This window comes from Cyrtonyx montezumae, unplaced genomic scaffold (genome assembly GCF_038088225.1).
Source record: "Cyrtonyx montezumae isolate F1298 unplaced genomic scaffold, pur_monq_1.0 scaffold_15, whole genome shotgun sequence".
Taxonomy (NCBI): Eukaryota; Metazoa; Chordata; class Aves; order Galliformes; family Odontophoridae; genus Cyrtonyx; species Cyrtonyx montezumae.
The window spans coordinates 5,495,406-5,510,246 of NW_027071881.1; the positions used below are offsets into that span (position 1 = coordinate 5,495,406).

Below are 14,841 nucleotides of genomic sequence, written 5' to 3' on the forward strand. Positions count from 1 at the left end.
GGCAGTGTGTGGTGCTTTGTGTTTTGGTTTGTTCTAATCTCGGGTACCTGCAGTAGAAGTCTTTGACCGAAACGCTGCAGCACCCTCTGCTTTGGGAAGCAGCATTTCACATGTGGGTCAGGAGCAGCTGTGGAAACTGCAAACCTTCACTTCCCTGTTCCTTTCAACATTTTCCATGAAGGGCACTTTGACTTCTAACATCTCGTGTCCGTGTTAGATTGTCCTGTGTGCCATCAGTGGGAGGAGAAGCGATTCAAGGAAGGAAAAATGGCAGTAGTGCAGAAACAGCTTTAGAAATAATGCTGTTGTGAAGCTGATTCTTTTGGTAACAGATCCCTGTGACTATTTTTAGGTTATTTTAGAAAGGCTGACTTTTTTTCGAAGAGAAGATGATGTTAGAGGAGGGAACCTTAATCCTTGCATGGATGAGATGGAGTGTTCAATTTGTTCCTCCCTCAGAGCAAATCATATGTTTCATGTTACTTAAAATAACTTGTTTGGGTTACTTAAAATAACTTGTTTAGGTTAACAGGAAGCCTTAAACATGATGACTCTCTTAAAACAATTGATCATCTTGCTGTCATTTCCCAAAGTGGAAAACTCTGCTACTGGCATCCATGCATCTCTGTGTGCGTGCTTTGCTGGATGGCCCAGAGCAGAGCTTAGGGCTCTTCCTGATGGGAGAGAGATGCTGAATGCCAGAGCTAACCTTTGCTGAGCAGAAATGCAAAACCAAAGAGATCCACGTTCTTCAAACACAGGAACGTTAAGTCTTATTATAAATCTTGGGGAAAAACAAGATTACTTCAGCAGTTGCTGATGCTGTTTTATTTGAAGATTAATTTTCACCTCTCTTTCCACGCGTCGCATCTGAATTAAAACACAGTGCACCTTCCACACTTCCCTGGTGTATATGAGGCACTGCTGTGGATCCAGGAGTGAGAAGGGGCAGGTTTGGGAGGCTGAGCCTGCCCTCTGCTGCTGTGCTGCACTGTTCCTTGTGTCTGTGCACGTGATGATTGCAATTCAGGTGGGCCATAAAACTTGCTTGGGCAGGTGGTTCTGTGCTACCTTTATCCTAAAACGAACCCAGCATTTGAAATTGGAACAGAGTAGTTGAAATGCCCTGAAAGGAACTGATCTGGCACGTGGGGTGGTTTCTGTCTAGCAAAAGAAAGAAAGAGGAGGGTTGCAGAGTGGCAAAAGAAATCATTTAGTTGCAGTCTCTATATATAAATCCTACAGAGTTGTGCTGGCTCGGTTCCTTTTGGTGATGGCAGCTGTCATTGTGTTTCCCTGTTGCTCTGTGCCCCTGGTTGTCAGAAGGCTGTGCTGCTGAGCTCAGAGCACTGTGCCTTTGTACACATGCCTGTTGCTGCAGGGCTGGCAGTGCTGGCCTGCTCCTCACCCAGCTGCACAGCACTGTTTGCAGGTCACAGCTATGCCAACGTGTGCTCATGCTGCTGTTGGCTTATATAACCGTGCTTTTCCTTCTTTGGAATTTATTTTGTTACTGTGGAAGTAACTGTTGAATAATTAAAAGGGGCAACTTCTTTCTAAGAGACAAGCCTTCAGAAGGAATTCGTTGGAGCAGGTTATTAAGCAGCTCTGTCTTTAACCCTTTTCTCTTCCAACAGGAAGAAAATGAGCCTGAAATCTGAGCGCAGAGGAATTCATGTTGATCAGTCAGAGCTCCTGTGCAAGAAGGGATGTGGTTACTATGGCAATCCTGCTTGGCAGGGCTTCTGCTCCAAGTGCTGGAGAGAGGAATACCATAAGGCCAGGCAGAAACAGATTCAAGAGGACTGGGAGCTGGCAGAGCGGTAAAGAGCCCTCTTTATTCCTTTGTCTGTCACAGTAGGGTGACTTTCCTAAATACTGTCCCTGTCTCACATTTTCTGATGCTGTTGCTGTGGCTGTTTCATCACCAGTTCTCAAACTTGACCTTTCCAGCAGGAATGAAAGCCTTCCTTTTGATACAAAGATGAACTTTGATGGTGTTCTAATTTAAGACATTTAAAGTGAAAGTCTAAATTAACGAGTGTAAACACCCCCCATCCTCTCAACAAATGCTTTGACCTAATTTGAATACTGAAATCTGTGACTGGTAACTAGCAGTTAGAAGGGTGAACGTGGCAATTTTGATTAAAATACCTCTGCCCCTGGAGACAAAGTTATTGTCTTGAACACAGCCAGCACAGTGCTTCTGAGTTTCAGCCACTGCTTAAAAAATAGTTTGTCTCATCTGTGATCATTCTGTTAAACTGCAGAGTTAAACCCAGAGACATCAAAGCTTTTGCTTTAATAACTTGAGCAGTTCTTCTGATTCTTTGAGTAACCATTCAGCAGGGAGGTGCTAAAGGAGCAGGTGAGCTGTGGTTGTTTGCTGCAGGGAGCAGACAGGCTTTGCAGCACAGATGAGAAGCAGTTCTGCCTCCAGATTAATCATGCAAGGTCATTTGTGGGCCGTTCTCAGTTGGGTGGAAGCTTAAAGTTGCTCAACCTTTTCACAGTGTGAAGAACAGTAAATTTAACCCATTTTAGTCATTCTGCATAAGAAGAATAATAGCTGTTGAAGGATTAGTATGTCTCCCCCCCTCTCCTATATTAAAAGCAGCTTGGTCTTTGGACTGCACCTGTTAGTGGCACAGTAAAGGGTTTGCCTCTTTCTTTCAAGCAAACATATGTATTTCAGAGACTTTGAAAGCAAGTTTTGGCAGCAATAATCTGTTTCTCAGAAAATTTTTGAGATTGTGGCAGGGTATTCCAATTTCTGAACTGTGTGCCATGGTTCATCTTCAGTAAGATGATAAAGGAAGGTGACTGACTGTGAATTAAGACATGGTATCGGCTGATGAGAATGGAGGGGCTGTCTTAAGACAGCCAAGGCATTTCTGGGGTTGAAAGGGATTGTAAGACAGTTGAAGACATCTTAAAACAGAAAGTAGTTCTAGTCACGTGCAGTGAACCCCCCCGGACTGGGACATGGGCAGGAAGGTTCTGTAGAAGATTGCTGGAAATGCTTCCATGGTCTTTCCCTTCACCTCTACCTCCACTCCAGCCTCTTTCCTTTCAACATTACCATTTTTCTCTTCCCTATTTTAAGCCTTCCTTCACTTTCGCCATTACAATGTGGGAATGGATTCAGTGTAGTGAAGGGATGAGTGAGAGGAAGCTAGAAGGAGTAATTAATTTATTGCATGGGAAGTTAACTTATTTGTGCTGGCATTAACCAGTTAAATTGGACCAATGTGTTTCTCATCCCAGGCTGCAGCGTGAGGAGGAGGAAGCATATGCCAGCAGTCAGAGTACCCAAGGGGCACAGTCACTGACCTTTTCAAAATTTGAAGAGAAGAAAACCAATGAGAAAACACGAAAGGTCACCACTGTGAAGAAGTTCTTCACTGCTTCCTCCAGAACAGGAGCTAAGAAGGGTAACTTTTCCACTTCATTTTTAACGATTCTGTGCGATGTAAAGTCAAAAATTATTTTTGGCAGATGCATTGTCCTGAAAGCAGTGGAAGTTGGCTTTAAAAAATTGGAATAATTATGCTTTTTGGGAGTATGTAGCATGTTAGTGAAAAGAGAAAAAATGTGAGCTTGTAGGTGATGCTGAACTGCACTGCTGAGTGCAAGTACTTGCTTTTATGATGCATGTTCATGCTAGAATCATGAATCAACCACTGTGTGATACTGTGGTTTAAGACTTAAGATGAACCTCTCCTGAAGAGAACAGGAGGAAAGGTACTGACTGTCTATCATGTGCAACAAGCTAGTATGTGTAAGTGCCATAGAAATGCTGATGTAAGGCATCAAGTGATGCTGCTCTAGTTTATCACTTCAGCATCTATAAGAGGAAAACTGGGATGTGTAAGCGTGGTGGCTTTAAATGAAAATAGAATGTGCAAGGGAAATCGCAGTATTTCCGTGTGTGTGAGTTGTGAATGTCAAGGTTGTGGTTGGCTGAATGTTTATGCTGGTGCTGCTGTGCAAATAAGAGTCATGGGTCACACGCACGCCATTCCATGGCAGTATCTTACATGGACCAACATTTGAAGCTATTGGACTGTGGAGGAGGAATTCCAGAAGGAAAAAAATGACATTAATGCATCTTAGCCTTATAGCTGATGTATTTTCTTAGGAAGAAATTTTAAATATATCTTCATTTCATCTTAGAATTTGTCTTGCAAATATATATATAAGCATGTATATAAGCAGCAGATGGCTAAACAAAGCATTCAACTATGTATGGAAAGCATTTTTTTACATTCATTCTTCTTATTTCCCATATTTTCTTCTTTTTTTTGTCCCATTCACCATCTCTGCTGATGTGCTCCTGCTCTTGGTGTCTCGTTTGCTTTTGCATTTATTTCAGTGGCTCAAGAGAAAGTCGTTAAGCAAGGACAGCTTGGGAGGGAGCGAAATGCTGATAACATTCTCAGGGATTTGAAGGAGATTTTTACTCCCTCCTGGGAACTGGCTTCCCCTACTGAAGGTAATGCAGCACAGCTTGAGCAAGCTGTCTGCTTGGTTGTAGTAAGCTTACTCTTTAGTTGGGCTTTGCGAAATAGCAACTAGGGTTGTGCCAGTTATATCTTGTGCTGTTGGGTACAAAAATCAAGTCTGGAGTCTTCAGCTGAAGCTTCTTTCTGCTCTACCTTAGCTTGACATCTGAAGGATTATGAAGTTTCATAAAAAGAATTTTTGGAAGAGGTTGCTGGTCTTTATGTTTTTGCCAAAAAAAACCCCAACTCCAGGTTGCCTTTATAAATCTGATTATAAAGTACTTCAATGTAAGAATTCACACTTCAAGAACTTTTACAATCTCAAAACATCTCCAGGTGTTTGTTATTAAGAAAGCATTTTCATATGATGAGAACATACACTGTTTTATTTAAACAAAAAAGCACCAAAATCTCTGATGCTGACAGCTCTTCAAGTTTTGTCCTGTGTTACTTGTTTACAGTCTTGTTCTGTTGTGCCTGCTAAACAAAATTGAAGATGGTCATGCCTCTGTTTTACAAATGACATGAAGATTCTGAATGTATCTGTGTAGTAAAGCTAATAACACACATTTAGTGTTCTTTACATGGACTCAGATCCACAACCATGGCACAACCATAGTGAATCAGAGAGTGCTAATGTTCTGCTGTGACAGTTAGTATCATGATAGAATGCCTTGAGAAAGGTTTTAGTATAAATGAAGTTTATTCTTTGTACAAGGTGATCCTTTCTTAATTCTTCTGAACTCTTTCATTTTGGCATATCTCCTCTGGTCAGTTCTCTTGTTCGAATGGAATTGCCCTCCTGCAATCTACTGCTTTTTAAATTTGATTCTTGGAGAGTATGTGACAAAGCTGAAAACATTTTGTTGCTGGAGCTACATTGGTTCCTGCAGCCTTCAATAATCAGTTATTATTAATTTCCTTACCTTCATTATAAATTATTATTAATTCTTTTTAATTATTAATCATATTGTACAGATTCATTTTCCTTAGATTAAAATTTCAACACAGAAATCATGAAGCTGCAGCACTGGAGTGACTCCACGCAGTCCTTGTTGTGGCTAAGGCACTTCATTCTAACACTCAGTTTTTCTAATGCCTCTGTTAGCAGCAAGCTGCCTCAGTTGTCTGCTTCTCTCTGGTCTTGCTTTAAATCTGCAACTGAAAAATTCACGTCCATATTCCTTAATCACAAATAGCAGAATGAGGTTCGTTATTTTTGTGTTATAGTGAGGTCAGTGTTGAAATAAATGAAAGAACTGCTGAAGGTTTATTTGAAATTAAACCACTAATTAACTGTCAAAAATAACTAAGAATTCTGTCCTTTCGAGGATGAGCCTACTTTCTTTGTTTATTATTTTGAAGAGATGCTTTCTAATTGCTGATGATAGAATATTAAATGTGACAGTATTGAATCCATAGTAATTGTTGTCCCTTCAGCTTGAATACAGTGCAGGCGTTCTGCTTTGAATCATAGTTATAAAGACTGGAGTAGCTCCCTCTGAAAAAGTGTTTCAGTATAACTATAAAGGAGGATGATTTGTACTTCTATCTTCATCACTACAGCTGGATTTTAAATATCTGTAAAGCCTTCTACATTGCTGTTGCTTAAATAACATAAATGCTCTAATGGTGCCTGACCAAATCATTGTCCAGAGAAGGTTGTGCTGAAGCCTGAAGGCCCTAGCAAGCCTTGTGCTTTGGTCAAGTGATACACATTTGTTGGCTGTGGGATCACAGAGCTTTGAAACACAGCAAACAAGGCAATTAGCTACTTCAATGCAAGTTAAACATACCAACTTAAATATACTAATCCCATTTATTTTCTTTTACTTTGGAGCTCTGCGTGTGTGCTTATTGAAACAAGGAGCTGTTGTTGTGCATGTTAGTATTTCCAGCTTGAAATATATGTTTGTATCCTGTTGATTACGAATACATTTATGTTTTCTGTTTCTTTGCTGCTTGCTATTCATCATGTTCATTTACATCACCTCTGTTCAATCCTTCATTTTGATCAGTGTTGGCTGGCAAGTTGAAAGGTGGGTGAATTAAATTGGGTAGGAAATGTATTGGATTGGTACAATTAATTGCCAACATAAAGCTTGGAAAATCAGACGTGTTTGTGGAAAAAACCTGTGCTTGCAGCTGTGTAAACTTGCATTCAGTGCCGTGTGCATCTGTGTTCCTGCCTCCTTGGGAGCCAAGCAGATTCTTCCTTGAACAGGTAGTTCTGCTTTTGCAGAGATGTAGATGGCCACGTTCTCATTTAGGCTGCAGGTGTGGCCCTGTGGCTCCTGCTGCCTCACCAAAGAGGGGTTGCTGTGTTTGCACCAACCTCACACTCCTGTTCCTTGTCTTGTGCTGCTACTGGTGTGCCTGTGACCTTTTAGTAAGCTAGTTTGGGGCCCAACTGAGCTGAAAAACCCATAAGAAAGACTTATTTCTGACTAGGATTATCCTAGGTTGCTACTCCCCAAGCTAATGAGCCAATTGAATGAATTCTTGTGTTGATAAATGCATAGGAGTGGAACAGGAATTTGAAGGTGAGGAAGAAATGAAAATAGGTCCACACCATTAGTTTGAGCTGCTGTGGAATCCCATCAGGAGGCCTTGATCTCAGTGGAGAGATCTTACCTGGGAAGAAAAAGAAACCTGAAAGCAAACAAACACTACAGTAGTTTGCTAATGCCATTTGTCTCAGTGGGTATGTGGCTGTCAGTGTTTCACTTTTCAAACAAGCTGAGTATTTCACTGTTCTATTTAATAATATCCCACCGTTTTGCTGCAAAAACTTGAGTAATTGAATGGTTTCTTTGAACTGCAAGATTGAAGGGGAAAAGATACTGTGAAAATTTAAAACATACTAAATGCTTTCTGAATTCTTGCACTAGTGTGAAAAGGTTAATCTGATGTGTCCAAACTTTCCCAGCAGAGATCCAAGAAGCCAAGGCTCCCAGCCCTTCTATAAACAGGCAGGCTAGCATCGAGACAGACCGAGTATCCAAGGAATTCATAGAGTTTCTCAAGACCTACCATAAACCAGGACAAGATATCTATAAGCAGTGTAAATTATTTTTAGACACAATGAATCATAAAAGGGTAAGTGATTTGCATGCCTTTTAACATAAATAAAATTGGGGAACTGGGAAGAAATGGAGAAAATGCTGCACTTCTTCCAGCAGTTTCTTATGTGTTATGTACAGGAGTTGTAAGCTGATGTGCTTAGTCAAATGAAGGTGTGGTGGCAGTCTTCAGTTCTGAATGCACTGCTTTTTGTAGGTTTGGTTATGTGCCTCAAAACACTCCAACTTCAGTGTCTTGGGTATCCTAAGGGAGCTGTTAATGGATCTGTAGTGCCACCTATGGTTGAAATGAGTCAGTATTCAGTACTACTTTTTTTCCCTACCTTTTCTACTTAATAAGTAGCTGCTCAGATTATATCCTCGAATTCAACTGGAAATTAAAAGGGATTCTGAGGGATCCATATATGCCCTCTGTTTTGAAAGCATCTTAATTGTTTTGTTTCTTTACTTTTAGAACTGATACATTCTGAACACAGAGTATGTGAAAATAGTGTATTATTATCAGTTGTAAACATTTAAGTTATACTTAGTGACCTGTTTCCATGACAGCTTGTGCTAGTCTTAGAAATTTCTCAAAACTTAACTATATAAACCAGGTATAAAATGCAGCACTACTGTCAGAGCTGAGACATCATATTCAGGGGTGATCTGGGCCTCAGTTTTCTCTGCATTTGTTGGTCTTGCTGAACTATGGTGTTATGCTGCCATTTAACAGTGAAAAGTGACTCGATGAATAATGTTAACCCTTCAAACCTTCATTCTGTTCTTCAATAAGACAGTAATATTCAACAAACACTGAATATATTTCATAGTACCTTTATTAGAAGTGTTTACTGCATAGACATTCTTTCAAATTTATAGTTTACATTCTTATTTGTTTTCTTATTGTTTGTTTCCTTTTTCTTGGCATGCTGCACATGTTATTTGAAAAGTTAGACAAAATCAGGAGCAAACATTCTGCTTTCATAGTCTGCATTCTTAGCATTACTCAGAGATGTGATTTGGAAATGGCATTGCACCTGTCCACTTTCATCGCAAATGTGTTGGTGTTTTTTTCTGAACAGCTGTATAAGCCTCTCACAAGTTAAGGAGCCAACCTCAGTTTTTGAATGTAGTGTAGCCAACATAAACACCTCTGGGCAGGATATATTTGCATTCTCAGACTGTTATTGCAGCTGGACACTTGCCATCAAAAGCATTGCTGCCATTTCTTCCACACGTGCGCACTTAATCAGTGTTCTGTTGCAGGACTTAAGTATTGAAGAACAATCTGAATGTGCCCAGGACTTCTACCAAAATGTGGCAGAGAAATTGCAGACACGCTGGAAAGGTATCCACGTTCCTCATATCCTAGTGTGCTGGTAAAATAATGCTTTGAGGATAAAGCTGCTGAGGTTGAATGTGTAGCCTCAACCCAGTTAATAGGCCGTGCTCCTTACATTGCACTGTAATGCTCAAGAAGCAGATGAGAGGGGAGTACTGCTGTTGCAGACTATTTTTCTATGTCTGGTATGCAAGTGGCATGTCTTAAATGTGCTTAAGGAATGCTTTTAGAGAGGTAAACAGGCACAGAGGATTTGGAGGACCTCACTGGATTTATTCTCAGACTGTGTTTTTCAAGAAAAACCAAACTGGTAGTGCCGAGTGCATGCCCTTCATTGTGAACCTCTGCTTTTACTTGGGATGCTGTCACAGTGTTTCTCCTGCTACAAAGAGTAGAAATACTCCAAGTCTATCAACTCAGGAACATTTATATGACTTGACTTGAGTCAGTAATACTGATCTAGTGACGTTATAATCAAACTGTATGAAAGCCTCCAAACTGTCCTGGAATACTGTGTTCACTGTACTGGGGTCGGGGGATTTGTACCTTACAGTGCCCCCTGAGAAAGTGGAGAAGGCAATGGATCAGATTGAAAAATACATTATGACTCGACAGTATAAATACGTCTTTTGTCCTGAAACAACTGATGATGAGAAGAAGGATCTTGCTGTCCAGAAGAGGATCAGGTGAGCCTCTGAAAGAAAAACAGCTGCATAATCCACAGTCTTGTCAGTGGGCTCTGAATCAAACACGTTAGGAGTTTGTTGATGTGCACACAAAATTAACAGGCTTTTTAACCAGAAAGCATTAAAGGTATTTTATGTAAGAGTAGAAGAAATGAATAAAACGAACAATGAAAGCTATACTACACTAGGAAAATAAATTGGTGTGCTTTTGTTCAATTAAAGCAAAAAGGGAAATAGGAACTTACTTCAGTGGAATAAACTATCTTATAACTGGACTAGTGCCTCAGCTACACAAAGCTCTCCTTGTGTGTGGAACTCAAGAAGCAGCTGGCTTCAAACACCTGAATGTTACTGGCACAGAGTCATTTCACCTTTTTTTTTCCTCCTTGTTTTAGGGCTTTGCACTGGGTAACTCCACAAATGCTGTGTGTTCCTGTCAATGAAGAGATTCCAGAAGTCTCTGATATGGTTGTAAAAGCAATTACAGGTTTGTTAATGCTAACACTTACAGGTTTAAATTTCACGACTCGTGGTGAGAAGAGAGATTTTCTGCTGTCTTCAGGAAGAGGTCCAGGCTTTTAGGTTGGCAGTAGTCTTTGTTATGGTGGGTGAGTTTGTCATCTGTGAAGCACGAATAACTTTGCAATGAGCAAAGTGCTTAGGCTTAATCTATTTGAGATGCTTGGACTCAACCAAGAAACAGTTGAATAAACAGACTAAAAACCAAAACTCACAATTTTCAGTGTTGTATTCTACTTGTGTGGGCAACTGATTAAAATGGTTTTAATGCTCTGAAAACCTTTTCTACCTTACAGATATTATTGAGATGGATTCAAAGCGTGTCCCTCGTGATAAGTTGGCGTGCATCACCAAGTGCAGCAAGCACATCTTTAATGCTATAAAGATAACAAAAAATGAACCAGCTTCTGCTGATGACTTTCTTCCAACACTTATATACATCGTTTTGAAGGGAAACCCACCCCGTCTGCAGTCCAACATCCAGTATATAACACGCTTTTGTAATCCAAGCAGGTTAATGACAGGGGAAGATGGCTACTATTTCACCAACTTGGTAAGTGCAGGACCAGCAGTGACACCTTATACAACAAGATTGTCTTTTATTTAGGCATAGAAATTTCCAGTAATGGAAAGCATGGCATAACGCTGTAGAAGGAAAAATGAAACAACTCTTTCCATTGTGCTTAAAGTTGTTTAGCATACAGCAAGCTCTTTAGCTGTATATCTTCTGTCTCTTTCTTCTTTACTTGCCAAACCAGACAGTGTTTTGCTTTCTTCTTCCTTTATTGAACAGTCTGGTGCTCAGACTTGGGTATGTTTTCATTCTGTAAGGAGATAAGTACTTTCTATTCCTAAAATCCTACGTTTGGGCAGTGCAGGTGCAAGGTTCCCCATATAGGCCCATGAGAGTTTTGTCTCATGAGGGGACTGCAAAATTAGACTGTGGAGGTAAACAGACTTCTTAAACTTTCTGTGGGAGACATTTGCGTGCTTGTTTCTGCTAGAAAGAATTGTGATTATGAACTACTTAGCTTCTCTACATTTTGTCTTAAAGCAGGAGAATATCTAGGAGAATATCTAGGAGAATGAGATAGTTGGAATGTTAGAAATACCTTCCTGGAGAAGTGTGTCCAGGAGGTAACATGGACATTTCAACATTCCTTCTTTCAGAATATGGAAAGAGCATACTGGATCTCACCGAGCAGCTTATTAAATACTAATATAGTGCTTTTGCCTAGTTATTGTGTCTTGTTCTTTCTCATCCCACCTCCAGAATGCAATGACCACGTGGTTGGTAGGGTAAGTTATTCAGCTGAAATGATTGGTGTCCTCCTTCGTCATTCTCCAAGTCTGACTTCTTCAAGACCTGGAGAGAGAGGCTTGAGAACTGTCTGATACATCTAGCTGTCTGAAAAGCGCATTAGGAGTGATCAGTTGAGGCATAAAATAATCAGTTTTGGGTCTAACAGCAGGATTAAAACAGAATACTCAAGTTCCAGTCTGTAACTTGCAATGATGCTTTCTCTGTGTTTTGTTCGTAGTGCTGTGCTGTGGCCTTCATTGAAAAACTGGATGCTCAGTCTTTAAATTTAAGCCAAGAGGATTTTGATCGTTTTATGACTGGTCAGACATCCCCGAAGAAGCAAGAATCTGACAGCTGGTCACCTGATGTGTGCCTGGGTGTTAAGCAGATGTATAAAAACTTAGATCTCCTGTCTCAGTTGAATGAGAGACAGGATAGAATTGTCAGTGAAGCCAAGAAGCTTGAGAAAGACCTAATAGATTGGACTGATGGAGTTGCAAAGGAAGTCCAAGATATTGTTGAGAAATATCCATTAGAAATAAAACCAAAAAGTCAAGCCTTAGCAGCTATTGACTCTGAAAATGTGGAGAATGACAAGCTGCCCCCACCACTGCAGCCTCAGGTTTATGCAGGATAATTATCCGTGTTAAATGTGAAGAGCATCATTATTCTCACCTAGTACTATCTGCTTCTTGGGGAGGGAAGTAAATACAAGGCTAAAAATGAGATGAGCTTAAATCAGTACATTTTTAAAGGTGCATTTTTTTGGTTAAGTGTAACAAACTGTGTTTATTTGAGTCAGTTAGATTTCTATTAGGCTTTTGTGAGTTTTTGAACTGAATTTAAATTTTCTACACAAACCAGTGTAATTTTTAAGCAACACGAGTTCATTGACATCTGTCCTGAAAGCTTCCTTGCAGGCATGCACTTAAACGTTTTTAATAATTAGTTGAAAGTAAAGATTTCAAGTTCTGGCTGAAACTTGAACGACACCAATGATGGTTTGGTTTATTCTGTAGCTGTAAAGATGAAATGTATCTTGTAAAATATGTACAATTGTAAATAGATTTCAAATCTAATGTCTCAGCTGTGCATGACATCTTGTGTGTTGGTGGAAATGATATGGACGTGTTCATATGAGCACCTTTTGGTTAAATCTCATTGCAGTCTACAGCCAAGTGCACTGATAGTCTTTCAATACCCTGGGTGGTGTAACTGATGAATTAGAGAGGGTATTCTTGCACTGATTGGAAGACTTTACCTTCGTGTCAGTCTCCTTGCTTTGTTTTTCTTTTTTTAAAGTGCCATCTGACATATGACACTTCATCATGTGATGTAAACGCTCTCTCTGGTGTGTCAGTACATGTGACAGGTTTGCTGGTAGCACTTGTGAAGAGAATGTTGAGCTGGGCTTCCTTGGGAGAGGAGATTTTAATAAAAACTGCATAATTTAGAACAAAGATGGAAAGAGAGAACGCAAGCTCCAAGTGGCTTTCTTTACTGCCTGTCAGTTGCCATCACTGGACTGGATCCTGGTTGCTTTTTTGACAGTCCTCATTGATAAATAAGATCATATAATTAGAGACTGCCTTTTATCAGAAGTGTGAGCCGTGGCACTGAGCAGAAAAATGCACTTTATTGTCACAAAACATCGCTCTTATGATCTCTAGTGACCCTAAAATTACCTTCCTGAGCTATTAAACATCGAGATAAATACAGCATTGTGCCACTGCAAGTTTAGGTCAGTGAATTTCAAATGAAGAACAGTTTGCTCCACAAATAAGTAACCTCTTGCAATGGAACTTTCCTATGACAGTGAAACATTTTGTGCATCATTTGAAATCTCTCAGTTCACGCTGTCTGCCAGGACTTGTTAGAGATGTCTAACATAGAGCTACTTACCTTGGACTGCTCTCAAGCAACGTTACATTCTTACCAGGAAGGAGGAGCGTGCCTACCTCTTTATGTTCCACTGCTCTGCAAACTTTAGATTTGCACTGCAATAACTTCAGACCCAAACTGTGGTTTGTTCCTTTTTGTCACGTGTACTCAGCTGTACGAACTATGCATTCCTGGTGTTTCGGGGAGAAGCAGTTCCTCAGAGTTCCCCTGATGGGGTGGAGCAGTGAGCTAACCAGATGTCACAGGAAGTTGGATTATTTCATATATCCACGTGCCACTTGTCCACGTTGCTTAGGATCTGACCAGTGCTTTCAGTAAATAATAATGCAAAGTCTTTGTTGGGCTTATGAACATGAGGTGCTAATTCTGATACCTGGGTAGGCAGGCTTTTCAGGGGGTGGAAATTAGCAGTTGTGTAAATTGCCATGTTTAAATAAAAGCGTGTATGTTATGCCCTTGTTAATGAGCTCCTAAAAAATTTCATCACTGGGTTTTGTTACGGTGTTAATGATTAATGTGACTATAATTGTGACTGACTATGATTTATCTGTGTTTGGGGGGAGAGAATTCCTAGTCATTCAAGTGCAAGTCCAGCTAACAATGTCTTTTTCTTTGCAGAAAGTTGATTAAATACTTTAGAATGACTGACCTGGTGCATTTGTAACTAAGGTATCTAATCCATATGCCATCTTGTTATCAAGCCATCAAAGTGGGAGTGGTTTTGGCAAACAAATCCTCCAGATCCCTGTAAGGCAGGAAATGTGGATTGCCATGTCCCAGCTGAATACCTTGTCAATATTTTATTAGGTGTTTTATTGGCTTGTCTGTAGGTAAATCAGTAAATAGTTTTGTCTTGCTTAGAAATAAGATAGTTCAGTTACTAAAGTAATAACTACAGAATATCTTTCCAGTGTTTAAGATTCAGAACAGGCAAGCCATCATGCAGAGTGTGCTTAGCTGCAGGATGCTGTGCAGTACGAGGTGCTCTGGTCCCACAGATGAAAGTTCAGGGGGTTCAGGGGAACCAGACAGGGGCTATGAACAAGCTACACGTGAACAGGAGAGTTTAACTGAAAATTGAGTTGGCAAAAGGGCTGCTGAGCTTGGGTAACAGTCACAGCACCAAAACTTGTCTTTTTCCACAGCCCAATGCTAGTTCTGGGTTACTGAAAACGAAGGCTGTGTGTCATTACCAGGAATCAGAATTTGTTGTAAGCTACTTTGCATGTGAGCTACCTATTTATTTTGCTGTAGTAAAGAGCCCATTTTGGAGTACGCGTTGGTTGACTGAACTGTACATCTTTGGTTTTGCATAACTGAGTTATGAAATTAAACTGATTCTCGTACCTAGTTATCATTAAGATCTCCCCTTCTTGTGGTATATATTCTCTTTGTGAAGTTCTTTGAGGGCGTCTCGTGATTCAGGTAGGGAGGATAGAGAGAGGTTGACAGTGCTATTTAACAGCAGTTTTTAATGAAGTTTATAGTTGTCAGGGGGAGAAGGAGCACCGTTCCAGCC

The 14,841-nt window shown here is 40.2% G+C and overlaps 2 protein-coding genes and 1 long non-coding RNA gene across 6 annotated transcripts in view; 2 read left to right on the forward strand and 1 right to left on the reverse strand.

The window, feature by feature from the left end:
* Positions 1 to 14,841, reverse strand: part of LOC136045758 (uncharacterized) — a 152,821-nt gene that overhangs the window by 49,610 nt on the left and 88,370 nt on the right. The gene's annotated exons all lie outside the window — the stretch shown is intronic.
* The window catches only part of TPST1 (tyrosylprotein sulfotransferase 1), a 150,107-nt gene that overhangs the window by 46,658 nt on the left and 88,608 nt on the right, over positions 1 to 14,841 (forward strand). The window lies entirely within an intron of this gene.
* Positions 301 to 12,570, forward strand: RABGEF1 (RAB guanine nucleotide exchange factor 1). Of its 4 annotated transcripts, none has more exons than XM_065731836.1 (10): positions 301 to 325; positions 1,638 to 1,823; positions 3,268 to 3,434; positions 4,376 to 4,495; positions 7,435 to 7,604; positions 8,837 to 8,918; positions 9,466 to 9,598; positions 9,994 to 10,085; positions 10,414 to 10,670; positions 11,659 to 12,570. In XM_065731836.1, the coding sequence occupies exons 2-10, from the start codon at positions 1,645 to 1,647 to the stop codon at positions 12,055 to 12,057; spliced, it is 1,599 nt and encodes a 532-aa protein (XP_065587908.1). In that variant the 5' UTR covers positions 301 to 325; positions 1,638 to 1,644; the 3' UTR covers positions 12,058 to 12,570. The 4 variants fall into 4 exon arrangements, with proteins under 4 accessions (XP_065587908.1, XP_065587909.1, XP_065587910.1 ...); XM_065731837.1 differs by having other exon boundaries at positions 7,438 to 7,604; XM_065731838.1 differs by lacking the exon at positions 4,376 to 4,495.

What these genes read in the sequence shown, in the direction of transcription:
- RABGEF1 (XM_065731836.1), top strand. Translation starts at nt 1,645, where the DNA reads ATGAGCCTGAAATCTGAGCGCAGAGGAATTCATGTTGATCAGTCAGAG. An exon ending in GACTGGGAGCTGGCAGAGCG is followed by an intron (nt 1,824 to 3,267) that starts GTAAAGAGCCCT and finishes TTCTCATCCCAG; the next exon opens with GCTGCAGCGTGAGGAGGAGG. An exon ending in CAGAACAGGAGCTAAGAAGG is followed by an intron (nt 3,435 to 4,375) that starts GTAACTTTTCCA and finishes CATTTATTTCAG; the next exon opens with TGGCTCAAGAGAAAGTCGTT.